Raw genomic sequence first — 23,286 nt, 5'->3', positions numbered from 1 at the left:
TACGTATAAAAGGACAACAGCACAATGAGGTATTAATCTTGTCAAATTCTGCAAGCCTGAAACTTGCTTGCATGAATCCCGGGGCCTCACGAGTAGCTGTGTACATAGAGGCTGCATCTACTTCTTTGCAGCCGTCTCACTTAATCTAAGTTTTTGTTGTTGTTAATGTTAACTTGGTAAATAAAAATGAAATCTGAGAGTAAATATTTTCTATCAACTGGTGGCCCACCTAGAACCCATTATCAACATGAATTAGCAAAAAAAGCAGGTTCAAAGAGTTGAAGGACTTAGTCACACCACCACTTGGGGAGAGTCAGGATCTACACCCTGGTTTTTTTTACAAATGCTTCTTTACGTAGAGCTGCTTAAGGCTGCACATGTACCAGCATTAACAACTGACATTAAGACTATTCCATATGAGGGTAGGCTGCATGGTGGATTAGATCATTAAGTGACCAATTATACTGGTTTGCCTGAGATTATAGGATGTGAGACTTTCACTGAGTCCAGGACACACTGGGATGGTTGGGAACCCTAAAGACCATCCCTTGATATAATCTATTCTAGGAGTTTGGGTAAATAAATTATGGGATTAGCTACATGCACTTATGGAAATTATTGTATCTTCATCATGAGATCCAGTAACGTATAAAATCAAATGTCAGTGAATGATCATAAAGATATTCTAAATCACAAGTTCTAAGTGGCAAGCTCAAAAAAACATACAAAAAGTCTAAAATGCATTTCTAGTAACTGAATTGTCTATAATAACACAATTCTCAGCAGTTTCACTAGAACAATAGAACCTTATCAAGTACTAAGCCAAGGTCTACAAATTTGCAATCAGAAGCAGTTTAAAATTAAAAATTAAGTGTTCTAAGGTGTATAAAAATTCTATTGCTTTATTTTAACATATTCTCACTCAACTCACTGAAAGAAATATCACATGATTTGAACTTTTTTATTCTTACGAATAACTTTTAAATTGTTTAATTATAATTATAGTCTAATATAGCATTTGAAAAATAACTACGTAAAGCTGGGAAAATCTGATCAATAAATTATTCTAGATGTTTGCTAAAACACAGACTATTTGACATGCTCCAAAGTATTTGGTTAAGTTGTGAGATAGCATTTCAATAATTTACACCCTTTTTAATAAATATGATAGCATTGCCTTTCATTTGTTTAACAGTTTTTTTAATCTTCTTTGCTTAGCTATCTACTGTATCTGGGTTATGATGTCTTCTGGGCAAGTTAATAGTTTATGGGGGATATTTTATATAAGAGCTCATGCTCTAAGAATAAATTTGGATATAGTGAACCTGAAAAATTCATTGCTAGGACAATAAAATGCATAGGCGTAGAGAGATCCCAGAAACATGCATACTTCCCGTTACTATGGTAATAGAATTTTGAAAAATCTGGGCTAACTTGTTTCTCTGAAAATAGTATCAGGAAGACCAAAGCTGAAGCCCCATAATAACCATTGCTTCTGTCCCCATATTCACTGTGTATTCATCACCTATATTTTCATATTTATGAAGCTACATTAGTGAGGATAGGGCATATATACGTTCAATTACTGTAGGAAATGACAGAGCACTCAGATGAAGAATCTATTACATATCAACAAAATTGCAAATTTCTTTAATTTTCCTTATGTACCCTTATTAATTTCACAGAATAATATTTTATATTTATGTTACACATTTCTGCCAATCATAGTTTAGATAGACATATGCCAGAATATGTATTCATTTCTATATATTTTTCTGGAAAATATTAATATTTAATTTACTCACTGATGAAAATAATTTAAAAAGGATGGAGAACTCATTTTAAGATTAGTCATCAATGGTTGCAGCTATACACCATATCCTAGCAAAAGTCTAAGGTTCTTGCCATCATCTCTCCATGATTACTGATGATACCAATTTTATTCTTTCTTTCCATTATCAAGGTTAACAACCCAATGATGACTACTATTTATTGTATTTGTTAGGTGTTGGAATCTCTTCTAAAAGTTTTCCATTTAATAGCATTTACAGCCTATAAAACCAAATAATATGGATCTCTGTGTTATCCCTATTTTGGGGAGGGGAAAAGTAAGTTTAGAGACGCTAAATTACAACTCCAATTTGAGAAAAACAAAATTTGAATCTTAGGTTTTTTGTTTTTTTTAAATAAATTTATTTATTTATTTACTTATTTTTGGCTGTGTTGGGTCTTTGTTTCTGTGCGAGGGCTTTCTCTAGTTGCAGTGAGCGGGGGCCACTCTTAATCGCGGTGCGCAGGCCTCTCACTATCGCTGCCTCTGTTGTTGCGGAGCACAGGCTCCAGACGCGCAGGCTCAGCAGTTGTGGCTCACGGGCCCAGTTGCTCTGCGGCATGTGGGATCTTCCCAGACCAGGGCTCGAACCCGTGTCCCCTGCATTGGCAGGCAGATTCTCAACCACTGCGCCACCAGGGAAGCCCCGAACCTTAGGTTTTTGAATGTCAAAATTCTTGCAAGAGAGTTATAGGAAACATCTCATTCTCTAACAATATGGCCTATCAACAATATTCTAATACTATTCTTTGTATTCTGTTGGTATCTGTAGTTATAAATACTATTGTTTAGAAAATCTGCATTACCTATGATAAAAAAAATCTACTAAGGCATTCATATTCCCAATGTTTTAGTACATGAAAAGATAAAACATTTTTTCTGTTTCTTTTCCCTTTTCTTCCTCCTGTTTCTTTCTTCTGCTTCACATACTAACTTCTCCATCATAAAAAAGAAAATTAGAAAAAAAAAGTGCAGATTCACTGACACATCATTTGTATCCATATTTTAATACTTTGTCCAGTCTTTTAAAATTTTATTATGATACTATTACAAAAGTGATCTTTGTCCCTCACTAAAGTTTCATTTTACCTTCTTCCTTTACAGTTTATTCCTTCCTATTTCCCCAAAGCTAAGAATTCAGGACCACACATACTCTCAGTAGAGTTCCCTCTTTAGGTTGAGAATCTACTGAAGAGTAGACTCTTTCCTTTAAATGGCTGATTCATTTTCTTCCTTTGATGTAACATATATTATGAACTTATATCTGAAATTTTAAAAGAAAAGGAATCCTAAATGCAGAGGCCATTTTCAGTCATTTTAAAGTGTTACGAACTGAATTGTGGCCCCCCTCAAATTTGTATTTTGAAGCCCTAACCTTCAATGTGACTGTATTTGAAGACAGGGCCTTTAGGGTGGTTAAGTAAATTTAAATGAGGTGATAAAGGTGGAACTTTAATCTGCTAGAGCTGGTGTCCTTGTTAGAGTCAGAAGAAACATCAGAGCTCCTTACTCTCTCGCTCCAAGAACCACAGAGGAAAGGCCACAATCAGAAGGTGACAACTACAGGCCAGGAAAGGGAGGCCTCACCAAAAATCAACCCTGACTGCACCTTAATCATGAACTTCTGGCTTCCAAACTGTGAGAAAATACATTTCTGTTGTTTAAGCCACTCAGTCTGTGGTATTCTGTTATGGCAGCCAAGCAGACTAATACAGGAAGTCATTGTATTTACACTAAGTATCTCTCACAAACATAGCCTTTCTTTAAAGCTGTAATTGTTGGTGAAAAAAATACACGTAGAGTCTAATAATTGGTGCTACTGTTTGTCTAGATGCTGTGGAGCTTGCTTGAAGGAAAGAAGTTCAAATATCCACATGGCTAAGAAAGATGCATGAAGTTAGTACTCAGGTATGATGACAGCAAAGTTTCTCCTGCCATTTCCTTTTGCCCTTAAATGGGCTATCTATGACAATGGACATACTATTTTACAAGAGGAGGTGTTTATGTCCACACTATCCTTATTACAGACAATTATTTCTATGAAATTCCTATAACTGAAACATTATTTTATTTTTCATAACACTCAGATAATTTAAATACCTCTAAACATAGAAGAGAACTACCATGAATAGATCACAGCATACAAAAAGTTTTATATTGAGTCTCACAGCAATTGCTGAACATTTACATTAACAACTTCCCTACAGGTTATATAAAATAATAAGAACAGATAATAGTTGTCTAACAAAGGGAACAGAGATGCTTCCTAACCTCTATCTCTTTCCGTGGTAAAATTTACTGAGACAGATTGGAGGGGAAAAAAAGAGAGAAAGAAAGAAAGAAAGAAAGGAGAGCGGGAGGAAAAGAAGAAGGGAGTATAGGTTTCCGTATTTCTATAGCCAGTAATACATTTCAATGACTTGGTTCCTAGATGTAATGCACATTTATGGAAAGCATCCTAACTGGATAATTTTATAAATGCTAAATTTGAGCAGACTGAATCAAAGGACCTATATAATTAAGTAAAATTAGCCCCACCTGCCCCATTTCTTTATAGAATTCATCATAACCTCTCAAGCAGGTACAAAGTTTGTATTTCATCCTAATATAAATAACATAATTAATTCTTATTTGCCTTTGAAATCATGAGTCATCAACATATAACTGCCTGAAATATATTAAAATAAATTAATTTTTTAAAATCATAATTTGTAGGTGCCCTCATGTTAGAAATACACATAATCTGAGAAATTTCAAATAGTTTATAGTTACCATAATTATGATAATTTAAAATATACCTGTATTTTAAAATTTTCTAAATTTACAAATTTTAATAGGTTTATTTTAATAAACTATGAAAAATACAACTAAATTAAGAATTTACCAATTAAGAGCCAATATTCATTTTCTTCCAAATGGGAGTAGAAAAACAATCAAAACAACTTTTAGACCCTGCTACAAAATTATGCCAACTGGTCAGGGGGTGTGCATGACAAGAAATAAATAAACATAACATTTTATGTTTTATAAAATTCTGTGAATTGTTCTTGATAAGGTCTAAGATAATTAGATTAGTATGATAAATAATGACATTTATGTAACAGAAGATTTTTCATAGCATGGCAAGTAATCAACAGGGGCCAACAAATGATTGGACACTCCATGACAGATATACAGTTATAAGCTCCACTATGATGTCAATTAAGAGTAAGAAAGTTAAGAAAACACATTATTGGTAAATCTATAGATGACACTGACTTTTAAAATGATGCCTAGACATTGCTTTTTTAATAAGCAGTTCTAGGAAATTGATTTTTATTAACAAAAATTCCTATTCACAAAATGTAATGGGGTCATGGAAAACATGACTGATAACAAAGACATTTGTTTTCCAAAGCAATTATTTACACTTGTTTAAATATATACATTGCCAGGTCATTCCCCAGAAAGTCTAATTCAGTAGATATGGAATGGGTCCAGGAATCTGTACTCCATGATACAACTGTTCTGCTGCAAAAAACTTTTAGAAATCCTTATCTACAGCAGACATTGTTTCTGTCTTCATATGCTGTGTCATTTGGGCATTGTGCAAATCAGGTCAATAGACTGACTGAAATTTAAAAGTTTATTTGACTATAGAGATGTTAAAGTGAAATTTTGTCTGTACCAAAAATACATTTTTTAGTCAATTATTTGATCTCTATTCCAAAAATTATTTCCAAAGTTACACTTTCCTAAGTATATTAACAGAGATTAATCAAACATATTACAGTATTTATAATATTGTAGAATATTCTCCTCCTCAATAAGTTACACATTTTCCTTGACATTGTGCAAACCATGAGTTAAAAATATGGGAACTTTATCTCTCTCATTTAGAGATTCACAAGAGGGAAAACTTAAAGAGCACCTGACTCTCATGTTGGTTATGGCAATGGTGACTTAGGATCTTCTTCTGATGTTAGAAAAGCAATGAACTTATTTGTTAGTTTATAGACCTGTTTGCATGGAGATGATGAAAGCTTAATTTATTCCTGGTGTACTTTGAGAGCTACCTCAATGATTTCACCTATTTGAAATGCACAAACTCTCCCTATTTTGTGCACAGCCAGATGGGAAAAGTGCTGAAGCAAACCTGGTTTGAATATGTAAAGCACCAAGCACATGACATACCTGATTATAGTTATTGAAGAGTCAAACAAGGTACTAGCTTATATTTTTAAACCCAATTATTTACCATAACTCTGAAGCTCATTTTGTAATGACTGTCAATCTAAAATTTTGTGAGTTTATAAAAGAGTTTATTTTGTTTGCTCAGTCTAGATATATAATATTTTTGCTTAAAAAATAATGGACCAGAAAACTGAAAGTGATCTTGTGCTCTTCATAGGACAAGAAGTCAAATCTCTGTTTTCTGAGCTGATAATTGTTAAAAATCATCTTAGAAATAGTCACCCAGCTGCTTTACAAGATGTCAGGAGTTGGAAAGTCTGTCACCTCTTCTGATAATTTTCTCCTTTCCACTTTAAGAAGTCCTTATTTACTCCTACTAAAACACTATGGCTGAGATTTAAGATCATTTTCTCAGCTCCACAAAAATTTTGAGTAGCTAGTCAGTCTCCTATTTTAAAATAACCCTTCAAACACTGGGATCAATCTTGTCCCCTCCCCTTGGTTACTAGCTGTGGGGAATTAGAAAATAATAAAATCACACATTTGTTCAACATAAAAATATTAAATATAATTTCATTGTACCTTGGTCTTTAAAGACTTTTTGTTTGTGTTAATTCAGTTCATCCTCAAAATAACCTAATAAGGATACTTTTTTTTATTTTTTAAAATTTTAATTTTATATTGGAGTATAGTTGATTAACAATGTTGTGTTAGTTTCAGGTGTACAGCAGAGTGATTCAGTTATACATATACATGTATCTATTCTTTTTCAAGTTCTTTTCCCATTTAGGTTACTACGGAGTATTGAGCAGAGTTCCCTGTGCTATACAGTAGGTCCCAATGAAGATACTTCAATTGCTACAGGCCAGTTTATTACGTGTCAGGTGATAGGAAAACACATGGCAAAAAAAAAAAAAAAAATCCACCTGTTTACATCCCAGTAGTTATAAAGATAAACTAAACTAATAAACATGAAGTACTCTTAAAATTAATAAAGTATTTCTCAAGTGAAAGGTTGTAACATAAGTAATAATATACCACTATTATGTTATTTTTCATTCCACTGGATGGAAGAAATTTTCACACACATTGAGGTATGGGGAAGTCAGTCTGGCTTATACATGATTTGGCTTGGACTAGAACAGCCTACCTTATGGCCTGTCAACATGCATTGTATGTCTGCTTTAACCATTAAAGAAAAGAATGAATTTAAAAATCAAAATGGAGTAACTGTGTTTCAGGCATCCAGGATGGAGCCAGATGGCCATTGTGGATGTGGTTTCAGACACATTCCTGCATCATTGGGAACTTGAATTTTATGAACTGTATCAGACTCAAGCACACCATCAATTGTTCTCAAAATGACATCTGCAAGCAGCAGCGAGCTGCAACCTTATGGTCTCAAGGTCTTCCCTTATAACTGTGCAACCATTTCAGACCCCAACCAATACTTGCTTAACAAGCACCCTTACTTCTTGCCAGCTCCAATTCTAATTCTTGACAAACAACTTACGTAATTTTGCCTTTATAAGCATCCCCCATTTTGCAGCCTGGTGGAACACAATTCAGGTGCTTCCTGAATCTGTGTCTCCTGGGCTATAGTCCTCATTTTGGCTCAAATAAAACTCTTTTATATTCCTATTATAGACTGTTTATGGACTATCTCCATTGACACACTGCAATGCCTTTACCCATCCCATAGGACCTACTTCCATTTAATTTTTAATTTTTCTCTCTGAATCATGTGTATTCTAAAAATACATTAAAGAAACTAAGAAAAACAAAATCAGTTATAATAATTCACAAAATAGTTCATGCCAAGAAGAATAATGTAATCACACCAAGTTCTTACATTAATAACTGATTTTTATTTCTCAATATCCTATTTGTTCTTTTAAGTGAAATGAAATTATTAACTTTTATAAGTCTTAGGGCCAGCAAGATTTTATAATTCTATTTTTTCCTGCAACACAGTTTTCATCAAGTCCTTCTCATCTTTCTTGATAAAGTTTTTGTCTGCCACATTCTTCTTTTAATTTCCTCTAATACTTTTATCCAGTGCTTAATGAGGATTTCTCTAGTTTAAGGCGATTTACATCTTAGCCAATAGCCCTATGCCTATCACTGCTGACCCATAATAGGAACACAGTAAGTTTCTGATGAATAAATGCATGAATAAATGAATGAATAAATAAAAGAACGACCTTTCAAAATTTGAACAACTCAGTGGAACACATGTTGATGAATCAACGTATGAGCACACAAGATTTCATCTTTGCAGAAAGTCCTAGGTTTAATCTTTCCACCAAATGAGCTGGATGGGGTTGCTAACTACTAGCTCATTGTCAGAGGAATAAATAAAGTATGTTCCACATGCTTTATATACATCAACTCAGTAATTCCTTCCTATAAGTTTATGAGTTTATGAGGAAACTGAGGCAAAGAAGAGTGAAGTGACTTGCTCAACAAGATCCAAGAGCTAATAAGTGACAGAACTGGGACCCAAACCAAGGAACACCAAAGCCCACACTTTTCAAGGTTTTTGTTAATGGGAAAAGTACCTTTAAAACTCTATATTTTAATATAATGATTTAAGAGTAAAAATTCATATTAATTGCCAATGAAAATTTCTCAAAACCTGTTCAAATTCTAATTTTTAAGTGCTTCTTTATATACAACCTTACAAAAGATAGTTCATTCACATGCTCTCTTTGCTCTTTCACTTAGACATTTCTTATTAATATGTTTGCAATTATTCTGAGGTCTATATTACTAAACACAGGCTAACATAAGTTGCAGTCTTGCTAATGTTTTGACATTTTCTACAAAAATACTTTCCTAAAAACACCTACCTGAAATTACCAATTAGCTTTCTTGACATGAAACAGAGTAAGAAAAAGGTTCTTTTACTCAGTTTTGGAATCACAAAACACTTTTAGCAATTTAGAGCACAAATTTTCATATGAAAAATCTAATATTTCTCAGCAATTTCTTTGAACAGAATATAGGCTGGCTTGTGACATTTATGAATACATTATTTTAAGGAACTGTAATTTTGCTTGCTGTATAAACAAACATATTACATGGGAGCATATTGCAATTAAATTTTATAGTGTCCACTTAAAAGTTTTTTATATACTACAGAATTTTCTGGAAAGAAAAGATGCCTTGTTCCTTACATATACTATAGAAATCATTTGGTGTATAAAAAAGTTAAAGAGACTTTTTAAACATTTGTTGTGGATAACAGAAATAAAACATTCAGAGGTAGTTCCGTACCTGTTTTATTGGAAAGTCTAAATGACACCATCTTATCAGGAATATTACATACATTCCTCACTGAAGCAATGCAGCTATAATTAGCATAGTCCTGAGGTCGAAGATTCTTTAGTTTTAATATCTTTGTTTCACCCTGAAAATGTAGAAAAAGTCATTAGAAAAAGTCAATGGTAACCAAAATTAATAAATGGATGAATCATGGCACTGTATTTAAAATTATATTATCAAAATATGGCAGATTGCCATTTTTTAAGGAAAATACCCTAAATTAAAACAAAAACTATCACATTTAAAAATCAAACTGTAATGTGCATGGAGATAAAAACTGACTACAATGAAAATTCATAGCTTTTTTTTTTTTTTTTTTGCAAACTAGCTTCCTAAGGGGGGAAATCTATTTCTGGTGGTAGTTATGCAAATTATTATGCAAAGATCAGAACAGTGTACTTAATAATGGAGTTTATTCAACAAACACTGTAACCTATGCAGGCTTCAACATGAAATGTTATGAAAGAAAAGGATTCTGAAGAGCCAATAAATGAAACGCTGTTGGTAAAACAAAGTTAATGAGGTCAATCTAATGATAGATAATTAAATTAAACATACATAAATATTTTGTGTATATGGAGCAATGACAGATGATAAATCTTAAACTGCATTTAAAAAGTATTCATAAAAAAAAAGTATTCATGAGTGTTTCTATATTATTATTATTTGTGTTACTTTATGTTCAGGAATTCAAGGTTTAAGTCTCCTGGGTAAATCTGCAAAATTGCAGATAGACTCAAATCAGGCAAGTGGTCAAAAACATCTTACAGGGCTTCCCTGGTGGCGCAGTGGTTGAGAATCTGCCTGCCAATGCAGGGGACACGGGTTCGAGCCCTGGTTTGGGAGGATCCCACATGCCGCAGAGCAACTGGCCCCGTGAGCCACAATTGCTGAGCCTGCGTGTCTGGAGCCTGTGCTCCGCAACAAGAGAGGCTGTGATAGTGAGAGGCCCGCGCACCGCGATGAAGAGTGGCCCCCACTTGCCACAACTAGAGAAAGCCCTCGCACAGAAACGAAGACCCAACACAGCCATAAATAAATAATAAATAAATAAAATTAAAAAAAAAAAATCTTACACACTCTTGATGAGCCAAAAAAGACCATGCAAAAACACTGAAATTGTTCAAAAGATAAAAAGAACAAACAAGAAGAAGAAGAGGAAAAAACCTGCCCAATTCAAATAAGGTCTCCTGGGATTTCTTTACCATCTAAAGTTATTAATGCATCTCTCAAAATAGTTCCTTTCACAAGTAACTTAATTATGGAGATGGTAAAAAGTCTCCCAATGACATCATATTTGGTAGAGCATTTTTAAAATGTTAATTTTTTCCAGATAACATCTGTACAGAACCATGTGTTTCTTTTATTTTACTTAAGTAACATCATTCAAGTCCTAAAAATTGCAATACTTTGATACACTATTCAGAAGAATCAGAATATTTAGTGATTTAATACATAAAGACACTGCCTGTTCAGTTGCAGAAAAAAAAGCTTGCCCACACATATGCAGGCACACAGAGTTTTCCAAATGTCAAATGAGTCTTTCCTTCAGTGTGCATGGGTATTTGGCCATAATTCCTTTCATTCATTGTCAAAATTCAGTCTTAAAACAGTCACACCTTGAGCATTTTCCTCAGTGGGATAAATAATAATCTTCTATCTTTCAATTTTTCTTTAGGAAAGACATTGCCTTTTTTCTGTATAAACAGACGCAAATACACCCCACAGGAATATACACAGAGTCAGAGTGTATGGTTCTAGAATTTATATTGGGTTGGCCAAAAAGTTCGTTCGAGTTTTTCCATAATAGCTTATGGAAAAATCCGAACGAACTTTTTGGCCAGCCCAAATTTTAAAACATGCTCTCAAAGTATTACAGAGTTCTCATTTATATTAACTATATACAGTGCATATAAAAGTGTGCTTAGTTACAAAGCATAGTTGAAAGAATGTTATACTAGAACCTGCTGACTCAGATAGTTTTTTGAATGAGATAATACATCTTACTCCTCCTACCTCTTTGACTGTTGTTGCTTAGATTTCTTCACTTTTCTTTCTCCTCTCAACACTTAATTAACTTTTGGTATTCTCTGGAATTCTATTTGTTCTACAGTTAATCACACTTTATAAAATTCCCTTAAATGATTTTATCCTTGCTGATGAATTTATACTACAAGCCTGATGAATTTATTCCTGGCTCCCCTCAAGTCTTTATCCCTATTCCAAAATTCTCCCTCAAGTTTTAGACGTATATGCCAATTTTTTACCTCAATATGTCCATTTTGATGTCTCATAGGTACCTAAAACTCAACATATGCAAAAATGGACTTCAAGTCTAAATCTACTCTTTATTCTTTAGTTAACAGGAATCTTAGGCTTTCAATTATTACATCTTATTCATATATTCAGTATCTTTATCTCAGATTTTATTGACCTTTCAACATGTTCAATTCTGAACATTCTTTTATTTATTTTTAAAAGTAATGCTCTAAACACAACATTCAGCTGAGAAATTTCTGATTGTGCTTGGTATAGTTTAAGAATCCAAGCAAGCATGATCCTCTAATCTAGAATCAGGACTTTTTTTTAACATGGAAATCTGATCATGCCATTTCTCTGCTTAAATCACAGGAATAACAATGGTATTGTCCTTAACATAAACGTAACAGTTGTTAACATGACTGTCAACCCTATATGACCTGCATTCTCCTTGCCTCCCCAGTCTCCTCTCATTTTTGTAATGCCTTACACACATTCAGCTTCCTTTGGCCACAGACCCTTTGCATATGCCTGGTTCCTCACCTCTCTATGCCTAATCAATTTCATCTCATTCTTAAATCCCAACACTCCTCACTTCCACAGGTAAGTCTTTCCTTACTTTCTGGAAAAGGAGAAATTCATTTTTATGAGTTCTGCTTATATCTTTTTATAACACAGTCTCATTTTTCCACTTATTTTGGTAATAGATTTATTTTCTGCCATACTCCTCCCCTTGCCAGTAAGTATCTAGAGGGCAGAGATTATGTCTGTCTTGTTCTCAGCACTATGTTCTAAGCACCTAGTACAGGACTTAGCGTAGAGAGACGCTTTTTAAATGAATACTTTTGCAATTAAAAGTACTATGACTACTTATCGTTCACCACTCAGGGTTTTGCTTTATGCATATTTATTTATCCAGAATTTATTACCTGCTTGGTACCTGATATGAACTCAACAGATGTTAATATACATAGTCAACATTCTAAAAGGAATCATGCAGTGATAACAATTCTCAAATATATGCAGAGGATGAACAGTGTCATTTAGATGCGTATTTAATGATAAAGTCTCTTTATTCACATAGAATTAATCATATTCTGCCAGTATTTCTTGTTTCTGTTTCCACTGACAAATTATTTTTTAATCCATATTTTCTGGATACTATTTCAACACTTTGCTGAAACTGTATCTTCTAATGTCATTAATAATGCTCTTTTGTTAAAATTCAATAAATCTTTATTTCTTTTTTATGCTTCTGTACTTCTCTGCTTACTTCTAACACTTTAGATTACCTTTGCAATTTTGACAGTTCCTTGTGTGTAGGTAAAAAATTAGAAATATAATAATTTAGACACCTTTTGGTTGTATTCTATTTCATTTTCTATCTACTATACAAATTTTAGTCTGCAATCTTCTACTATACTATATTCCTAGAGCAATCTGATGCATTATCATGGTTTCAATTAGCATTTATATATAGATACCTGACAAATTTCTAAGCAAAAAAAAAAAATATATCACACTTAAAAACCATCACCAATAGTATTGTAATTAATGAAATCCTGCTTTTCAAAACTTTTCCTGTCCTTTTAGTTGCAATGTTTGCTAGCCATTACACTCTTGCACTTGAGTTTCTCCCCACCCCATCTGGATCTCTTAAGATAATCTATCCTGGTTTTCTAATTCTTTTTGACCATTATTTTTGTTGTTGTTTACATTTATCGACTTCTTCTTGCATTACAGAGCCCTTACCCCCAAAAAAGCCACTACATACTTTGCCAACAAACAAGTTAGACTTGTCTCTTCTGTTTCTAGATTGAATTTTTTCTCTCTTGGATTCCCCTTGACCTCTCTATGCATGTCCTCTTCCACCACCTCTATCTATACCTCTGACCTCTAACCTAAGTTCTTCGATAACTGACTGACGAAGATTTTCATCAGTAAGACATACAATGTCATATCAAACTCAATGAGTTCACCATTCCATTCCACTTACACTCACTGCATCACCTCATATAAATTTTCTCTTCTGATGTTGTGCTACTTTTTAATGATCACCTTATCATTCTCCTCTAATCCAGACTCAAGACTCATGTCATCATTCACTCTTCACTGTTTCTCATTCCCCCACATTCAATGGCATCAAGTGCCTTAGATTATTCATTAGTTTTTCTTTCACGAATGACCTTTGCTTTTCAATCTACAGGCATGATATTTGCTGTAGTCCCTCATCAACCACTGATTTAATGAATACGGCTTGAGAGCTTATTTCGGCTAAGGTAATGTACTGCCTAGTATCGAGAACTGTTGCTCTCCTTTATTCTAATCTCTCTGCATGCTGCCACAATACTTGCCTTCATCATGTCATTTTCATGCTAGAAAACCCTAAATAGCTCTCCTACTCTGAAAGGTTATTTCAAAAACCTTTAGTGTGTCATTTGAAACTCTACGCCAGTCTAAGCAAATTTACTTTTTTCTTATTCCTCACACAAATTAGTTTATTTATTATGTATTAATTTATTATTTTTATTTAATATTTATCCCCATCAAATTAGTTTAATCCCTATTTTAAGATGTCTTTTTATGATTTCAACTGTTTTTTTAATAAAACTATCCCTTGATATGAATCTTTTTCTGTTCCCATCTAAACCGAAGTGCAGTTCAAAAAAATCTGTATCTACTCTGTAACTCTTTTCTGACCTTCTCAGTTAGAAGTAAATTCTCTTCCTTTGGAACTTCTATTTCATTTTTATACCAAAATATCTATTTATAACTCACTATTGAGTATTTGGTTATGAAATTATCATTCAATGTGTTGACTTATGTTCTTTAACTGAATCATGAGGCCCTTAGGGGCAGAGTTATCTTATATCTCTAATAACACCTAATAGGGAGCCTTTTATATCCATTGCTTAATAAATATTTGTTGGTTGACAGGATATACTTAAAATTGGTCTTCCCACTCATAATATTCTGCAAGAAGTAATGTAGTTATAATATATAATCATAATGACTTTTAAAAATAAAAGGTACAAAAATATAAAATCTATAAAAATTAGACTTCATTTTTCCCACTATGCATTCTGTCCTATGTGTATGATGCTATATTTCTTGTATCATTCTTATTATTTTGTAATTTCTCTGCCCTTTCTATAATACTTGCCACATTAATAATCAATTGGAAACTGTCTGATTCTTTCTCTGTAATTTTTCTACAATTAAATATTTTTACTTGCACTACTAGAATAAATACACCATCAATTCTCTTGCTTCTCCCTATTCTTTGTAAAAAAATAAAAATTGTGTCACAGAAAGTCAATCCTTTCAAATTCTTTCAAATGTTATGCCACACTTCCTGTCTATCAAATTTTATGAGATCATCAGTTTCTTGACTTAAATTAACTACAACCATAGAGGAGGTGCTCGAAAGTTCTGTTTCTTGATATTCACGTTACGAAGCGAAATCTGATCTCTGTGAAAAAATGCATCATGCTATACACTTATGTTTCAGGTACTTTTCTATATATATGTAATATTTCAATGAAAAAATGTTTAGACAAAACTAACTATAGCCTTACTCTAAGTACTTTCCAAATGCTGGGAACACAGTGAAAAATACATTAAACTTTACGTTTGAAACAATAAATATGTAAACAAAGACAGAGAATGATTTTTACAAGTATTAAATGCTGTCAAGTAAATCAAACAAGGTATGTGATAGAGAGATGGAGATGTGGTAAGCTATTCTGGATAGGACATTCTGAGAGGTATCTCTAAGGCTTTTGAGCTGAAACTTGAATGACTAGAAGGATGTTTGAAAGATGAGTTATCACATATAGTATGATAAAGATAGTAGGAACCAAAACTGAGGAGACCTAACACAGCAGTAAGGTTGCCCTGCTGGAGGGTTAGATAGAAAATCAATGTGGCTGGAATATAGAGAAATGAAGACAATTGATTGACATTAAATTTCAGAGCCTGGAAGAGGCCAGACTAGATGGGCTGTGAGAGTAGGTTTTAATTTATTCTAATACTACTTATTTGGTGTTGAATGCCACTTGTCTACCTGATTATTATTTTTTTTCAAAACCTGCCCTCTCTTGTTGGAAAATATTTTAAACATGATTTCCACTCATCATAGCTGTATACCCATTAAACACAAATGCCCCTACAGTTATTTTGAATATTTCCATACAGCCATTATTTCAAGGAAGAGTTTTCAAACTAAAAGCTCTTACCCTTGAGACAGTCTCTAAAAGTATTTTTCCTACATTCTTTCTATTTTCTGAGTTAATGTTTTGTCTGTACCAGTTGTATTTGTTTATATGTTTATATATGTTTTCTGTCATTTACATTATATATTTATATTAATACTGCCTTTTCCATTGTATAAGATAAGGCCACTTTAAATTCCATTCCTGCCATTTGTGCAGTGCTTTGCATGCTATCAACTTAGTCAAGATTGCTGACAAGAAAAGAACAGAGCCAACTCACTGTCCTGCACATAATGTTTTCAGTAAACCTTTTTGAGCCACATTGACTCTAACAGTAGTAATAACAATAAAAAAAAATCTTTATATTAGGGTAAGCTGAAAGACAGATTTAAGAAGCTGAGCTAGGGGCCATCCACAGAAGAATTGAACAGTCAATTATTAGCAAGAGCATGTAAATGGGAAGTAAGCCCCAAGGGACTGATAAAACAATCAAGTACATTTGAACCAACAGCAATGAAGCTATGGCCATTAAAATACAGAGGTCATTTTTGTAGTAAATGCATTCTGGAAATATTTTATATACCTAAGCTCTTGTGATTAGGAATGCTGCTACTGTTTATGTTATCCAAAAGTAAAGACTACAAATTGGGTAGTAATTGAGATTTTAAGGCTTAAACGGCCTTACTGTTGAGATGACTCCCACTCTTTAAAGACCAAAAAATATAGTCCAATAAATATAACGGTTTGTGCACAGCATATCCTAGTTAATTCTTATGCAGATCAGAGCAGCAAAGTGGACACATGAGAAGGACAGACAAAATGGAGGAATAACTTTTACTGTGAATTCTAGGTCCACAATTGCCCATAGTTCAGCTCTCATTTGACTGGAGAATCGTTTTGGGTGAACTAAGATGATTTACATCTTGCAGTCAGGAAACAAGTTACCAAGGTGTCTGAGCTTATGAGACAGCCATCTAGGTTAATATGTAAGATTCCTCTATGTAGTATGTCAAAGAGGGAGAGGGGCTAATACAGACAAAATCTGTAAAAGGAATGTAGAGTTACATTCAGAGTTACAAACAGGCAGAGTTAAGGAAGAATTTGAACCCCACTCAATTAATTCACCACATTCAGGAAATGAGGAAAGCATTCAGGCTGACTCTCTTCCTCTCAATAAACAACTCCCAAAGCTCAGAATATTTTTAAAAAATATATCATAATGTATAACAAAATAGAGAATATATAAAACATGTATGTGCATATACATATGCTATCAAATGGCATGTACATATACATATGAGTATATTTATAATGATTTAGACTTTACTACTTATAACTGTTTTATTGCATAATATTAATTTATTTTGTTGAACATATAAATTTAATATTCTGTGATACTGGAAGTCTTTTTTCATGTGAATTTCCATGATTTGTAAAAAGGAATTTTCAGTTGATTATTGTCTAATTGTATAATTAGTCTAATTAGCCTAATTATAACTAATTACATAATTGATGTAAATATGTTCAGTCTTGTAATTAGATGGTGTAATTACAATACACAAGATGATGTCATGAACATCTTTACAAAAGTTCTTGAGAAATAGCAAGAGTACATATAGTTTGTAAAATTTAAGTACACATTTCTTTAACATTCACAAAATTATTTGAAACTCCTGTATTTAAATTTTTAAAACTACTTTTTAAATAAAATAAATAAAGGGAAGGCATTCTATGCATTAGTCAGTGGCCCTTACCAATGGTGACACTGTCTAGTGAAATAATGCCCATAGCCTGAAGCAGTATTTCTATTTTACTTAGAAAAGGAATTGAAACTTTCTTTTAATATTTACTTTCAGATATCGGTAAAAAGAAAAAAAAAACAAACATTCCAATTTACACTCATTTTTTGTAGCTCTAATGACTAATTTATAATAAACTTCTAAATAAATAACAGTATATGCTAGCCGACATCTTCTGTATTAAATGAGTGGAAGTATGAAAAGGATAATTATTCCTCTTAGACGTATATGCTTTTTAATTCATATCAGCCTCAGGAACACATACCAATTTCCTTCTGGAAACATGATCTATAAAAAGGCATAATCAAGATTTTGTATTTCTACAGGATGGTGAAATAAATATTCACTTCAAATTGATATAGGTATTAACTTAGTATGAATGTGCATGTGGGGTAGATATATCTCATTATCTTTGAAATTCTGTTTTATTTAAAACAAGACATTGTTATTGAATAGCAAAACATAATATCTTTAAAAGAAATTTAATTTTCTAATATTAAAAATAAGCAGACTTATGATCTGTCATTTGAATCCTTCCATGATATAGTCCCAGTATACCTTCCCAGCTTTACAGTCCACTGTTCCCCACATATACCAATTATTATTCCAGCCATCCAGAGACATGGCCAGTCTCTGAAGATTTTGTCTTCCTTCTGTATATTACACATGCTATTGCTCTCCATCCTGAAATGTTCTCTCCATAGCACTATTGTGTGCCTCTTTTTGACAATAATTTCTACTTTGTATCATAATCACTGTTTACTTTGACTTCTACCCATGTTTATCAAAGTTAGAGGAGGAGCCTTGCCTAGTAGCCTCTATATCTCTGATAGAGAGTTGCCCATATCTTGCACAAAACAGATCTCAGTCATTTTAACTGGATCTTATTTACACTATGAAGCCACAGAGGTGATAGATCTATGAAAATAAATTATTATTGAAGTACTCCAATACAAACAAAGCTAAAATGGAAAGTTTTTTCTTCATAAAGATCCATGGCAGTTGATGGGAAACAATAGTCCAAGAAATCAATAACACCTAAGAATACATATACATACACACTAACCTGATAAGCAAAAGGAAAAGTGAACACCATTCCTATCTCATTATAAATGGCAAAGCCATTACAGGAAGGCAAAACAAAACAAAACAAAACAAAGACTATCTTGGGAAGCATTTCAAGGATACAAAAAAAAAGTTAATTTTAAATCTAAAGCAAATATGATATGTAGACCAAATAATTAATGCCTTTATTTCAATAGCATAATTCTGAATAGTTACTTACAAATGTTTGGGTTACCTTTTAATGTAGAGAAAAACAACTAGATATGATAACTTTGTAAATTGGAATCTACATAAAAATTATGCTTTTTCATTGTAAAAATAAAGACCACACGCTAAATACATTGTGTTGCTTTCTACTGCTGGACAACCACAATTCACTGTCCTTCCAAATTTCCAATGCAGCTAGAAGCTACTAAAGAGGACGTAGTTTGTTATCAAGTAGATTCGTGGGTAAAAATGTCCTTTACATCATATTTGTCTGTATTATAAAAATGTGCCCTGGAGGCTGGAATCAGTCCTGGAATTCTCAATCTATTAATTCTAATTTTTTCATTCAACAGAATTTTTAGAGAAATCCTGCTTATTCTGTAATTCCCTATATTTGAAATTATACAAAAGTAATAATGTTATCATATGTACCACCCCCTCCTGAAGAAACTGTGGACTCAAGCAGAGTTTCAAAATGGCAGCCCAGAGGGTCAAATATAGAACTCTGGCAGCAACAGGTGGTATATTGTTTTATAAAAAGTGGGCATGCACAGCAAGCCTTACCAGTTCTTATTTTCATACTACATAACCCCCTCCAACAGATCACATATTTATGTTACCAGATAGTTTCAGTAGGCATCTGCATTTGTGTTTCCTGCATAAAAGTAAACCTCCTATGGCCCACTGAAAAAGAAAACTGTTGGATTTTCAGGTGGATATATACACCTAGCTGCCTTGCCCCAAGAGGTAATTTGTTTATAAGAAACCCTCGAGAATTTCTTAAGTAAATGACTAGCTTCCTGTGCATTTATGATAAATACACATTTATATATGAAAATACTCAAAGCAGTATCTTAAAGGTTGATAAACCTAAATAAAACTGGTATTGGAAAATCTTACATATGCTGTCAAATTGTTCATAGAGCAATACTATGCATGACAAAGAGGTAAAGTCAAAATGAAGGAGATCAGGTTTTTCTTTGCTTGATTATAATACATTGCCAATATCAATCATCCTCAGTTCTATAACTTTAATATCAGTCTTCTCAAATTGAGCTATAGATTCAACAAAACTTTACTCAAAACCTTATCAGACTCTCTGTAGAAGTCAACAAGATGATCCTAAAATTTATATGGAAATACAAAGAAATGAAAACATCTAAAACAATTTTGAAAAAGATGAACATGGTTAAGGGACTTATTCTTTCTGATTTTAAGACTCGTTATAAAGCTACAGTAATTAACACAGTGTGGTATTGGCATAAAGACAGACAAATAAATCAATGAGACAGAATAAATAGTTCAGAAATAGACCCTAATACATAGGGCCAATTGATTTTCAATTTAAGTGCCAAAAGCTACCAAGATAATTTAAACCTCTTGGTTAAATAGATGATAAAATGGAATAATTTATCATCCAATGATAATAATTTATCATCTGATAAATCCAGAAGGCAAGAAAACAGAGAAGTAAAATAAAACAAATGGGTCATATGGTAAAAAATTGATATTAGTCATTGGATTAAATGTACTAAAAATTAAGATAGTCCCACTGGATTAAAACAACAACAAAAATCTATATTCTGGTTACAAGTGACATGTTGTAAATATAAAGTTGGAAAGTAAAAGAGAGGAATATTTATCACTCTCCCCCACCCACTAAAGAACCCCACTAACCAAAGGAAAGCTTGTATAGTTAAATTAATGACAGACAAAACAGATTTAAGGCAAGAAACAGTGCCAGTGGTATAGAAGGGTATTTCTGAATGATAACTTACCAGGAAGATAATACACTCAGATAATCCACTAGGAAGATATAAAAATCCTAATTCTGTATGTGCTAATAATATACCTTCAAAATATATAAAGCAAAATTGATAAAAATAAAGAAGAAAGAGACAAATCCACAGCCATAGTCATAGACATTAACTAACTTCTCTTAATAGCTTTTAGGACAGCAGACACAAAAATCAGGAAATACATAGAATATCTGAACAACAAAATTAACAAATGTGACCTATCTGAAACTCAACAATTTTAGAATGCACATTTTGTGGGTGCACATGGATCATTCATGGAGGTACATCACAGGCAAGTACACCATGCAAGTCTCAATTTCTAAAGACTGAAAATGTTGAGAGCAGGCTTTCTGACCCAGTGAAATTAGACTAGAAATCAGTTAAAAATTATAATAAGAAAATCATCAACAGTTTGGAATTTAAATACTTTAAAATTGATTTAATTATAATATCATTCTCATTCACATTTCACTAAGCTTTCTTTAGTGGGTAAAGAGGAATGGAGTTACAGAGAGTGATTCAGGAGTTACTAATAATTTTAACTATTCCTTAGTTACAAATCCAGACATCTCCATGGGAATATTGGCTCAATATATTTATTGAGAATCTTTCATGTGTCAGGCACCATTTGAGCTGTTGAAAAGACAAAGTCACTATAATTATTGAGTTTATGTCCAAATACACAAATAAGATAATTTGATAATTTCAGTGCTGTAGGGAAAAACAAAACAAATAAAAACAAACAAACAACAACAACGAAAAACTGGGTATTAGAAAAGAGTAACTGTGGAAGGGAAAAGATGTTACCTCAGATAGATCTGTCAGGGAAAGCCTTTCTCAGGTGATGAGTGCTTGGTGTTAAGTAGATCCCTGCCATATTATCTAATAAATAACATTCTACTTGGAGGAATTGAGAACATTCACACCCTAGACATGTCTAGGGCGAGTGTGACCAAAACAGTGAATAAGGTACAGAAGGCAAGAGAGAACAAGGCAGACCAAGGTCAAACATGGCCCTGTAGGTCACGATACGTATTTGGATTTATTGTAAACGTTGGGAAGCCACTGGAGAGATTAAAGCAGGAAAAATATTTATATTTTAAAATGATCACTCAGATGACTGGAGGTTTCTGTAATAAAACATGACAGCCAGTTAGGAACCTATTGCTATATTCCATGGAGAGATAATAGAAGTCATGTGATATGGTTGGACTTGTGTATATCAGGCCCATGTTCAGTATGTCAACACACATGGTATGAAGAAAAACCACTGACAGCATTTTGTCTGTGAGAAATCCAACATTCTCTGTGGTTATAAGAACTAAACTTCCCATGTGTTGCTCTTTGAGAGTTTTATCAATCCAGCCTACAAAATATGTTTAATGTTAACAAATTAAGTACATATATAACATAAAAGTATTGAAGTATTATTTCTACATAATTTTTAGGACAGATATAAATATATAACCATTAGGAAGTGTGGGATTGACATGTACACACTGCTATATTTAAACCGGACAACCAACAAGGACCTACTCTGCTCAATCTTATGTAACAACCTAAACGGGAAAAGATTTTGAAAAAGAATAGATACATGTATATGTATAACTGAATCATTTTCTTGCACACCTGAAACTATCACAACATTGTTAATCAACTATACTCCAGTATAAAAGAAAAAGTTAAAAATAAATAAATATAGAAAACAAAAACAAAAAAAAACAAAAAAAAACCCCAAATACATAGCCATTTCAGAAGGAGAGATAAACAACATAATCAAGTAACCAAAGGCAGGAAAGACATTTTTAAATAGGAGCTATAACTACATGTTACTGGCAATTATCAGCTACAGCAGGTGAATCCAGAGCACAGAATTTCAAGAAAAGTTTGTTTCTTAAATACTTTTTAAGAGAATTAATTCAGAGGGTCCAAGCAGCAGAGTTCCGAGTATAGCAAAAGAAAAAGTGTGTGTTATGCAGCATAGTATAAGCTAATATTCATAACAAAGAAAGTATCAGTATTGAAATGTTCAAATTAAAAAGTTGTTTTTCTCACAAAAGAATGGGGGAAGAAAAAGAAGGAAGAGAAAATAAAAGTTACCTTTAAAAGGTAGAATCAATAGCTACTAGTTTAGAGTTCTTGTAAGACAGATTTTTTAAGAGTTGCTAACACAGAAACAGCAACAAATTCAAAATTAATGAAAAATTTGATTGTGCTTATTTAATAACTTTAAAACAAGTTCTTAATTATTTTGAAAGTATAGAAATTTTCCCCCAATTTGGACAAGGGCCATGTGTTCATTTCTAAGTGATAAGACCCTTCTGCAGGTAAGAAACTGCCTACAGTGATTATGTACCTAGTGAATATGTGTTTAGAATTGCCTTGGTATGGTAAACATCATGTGAAACAGAAAATTACGTTTTCTAAATTTTAACAATGTCTATATTTTAAAAGAAATTGACAATAAAAGAATCAAATAAATGATAGGTGATCATTTATTCGGATTTCTAAACGTTAGAGACATCCAAGCAACTAAATACTGTTGACAAATTTTTTAAGTTATTTTGCTCAATAAAAAAAAAATGGATTTTAGTCAAAATTAAAGAATGAAT

The 23,286-nt window shown here is 32.7% G+C and overlaps 1 protein-coding gene across 4 annotated transcripts in view; it reads right to left on the bottom strand.

The window, feature by feature from the left end:
• Nucleotides 1–23,286, bottom strand: part of MDGA2 (MAM domain containing glycosylphosphatidylinositol anchor 2) — an 830,366-nt gene that overhangs the window by 292,842 nt on the left and 514,238 nt on the right. For all 4 annotated transcript variants that reach the window (XR_014242273.1, XM_082383804.1, XM_082383805.1 and 1 more), the window contains exon 5: nt 9,284–9,416. Coding sequence is in view for 3 of the 4 variants with exons in the window: in XM_082383804.1 (XP_082239930.1) it covers nt 9,284–9,416 (133 nt within the window). In the remaining variant the exon portion in view is untranslated. The remainder of the gene's footprint in view (nt 1–9,283; nt 9,417–23,286) is intronic.

The sequence above is a fragment of the Balaenoptera borealis genome, assembly GCF_965194805.1.
Source record: "Balaenoptera borealis genome assembly, chromosome: 3".
NCBI lineage: Eukaryota > Metazoa > Chordata > Mammalia > Artiodactyla > Balaenopteridae > Balaenoptera > Balaenoptera borealis.
This window is presented reverse-complemented; position numbering and strand designations above follow the sequence as displayed.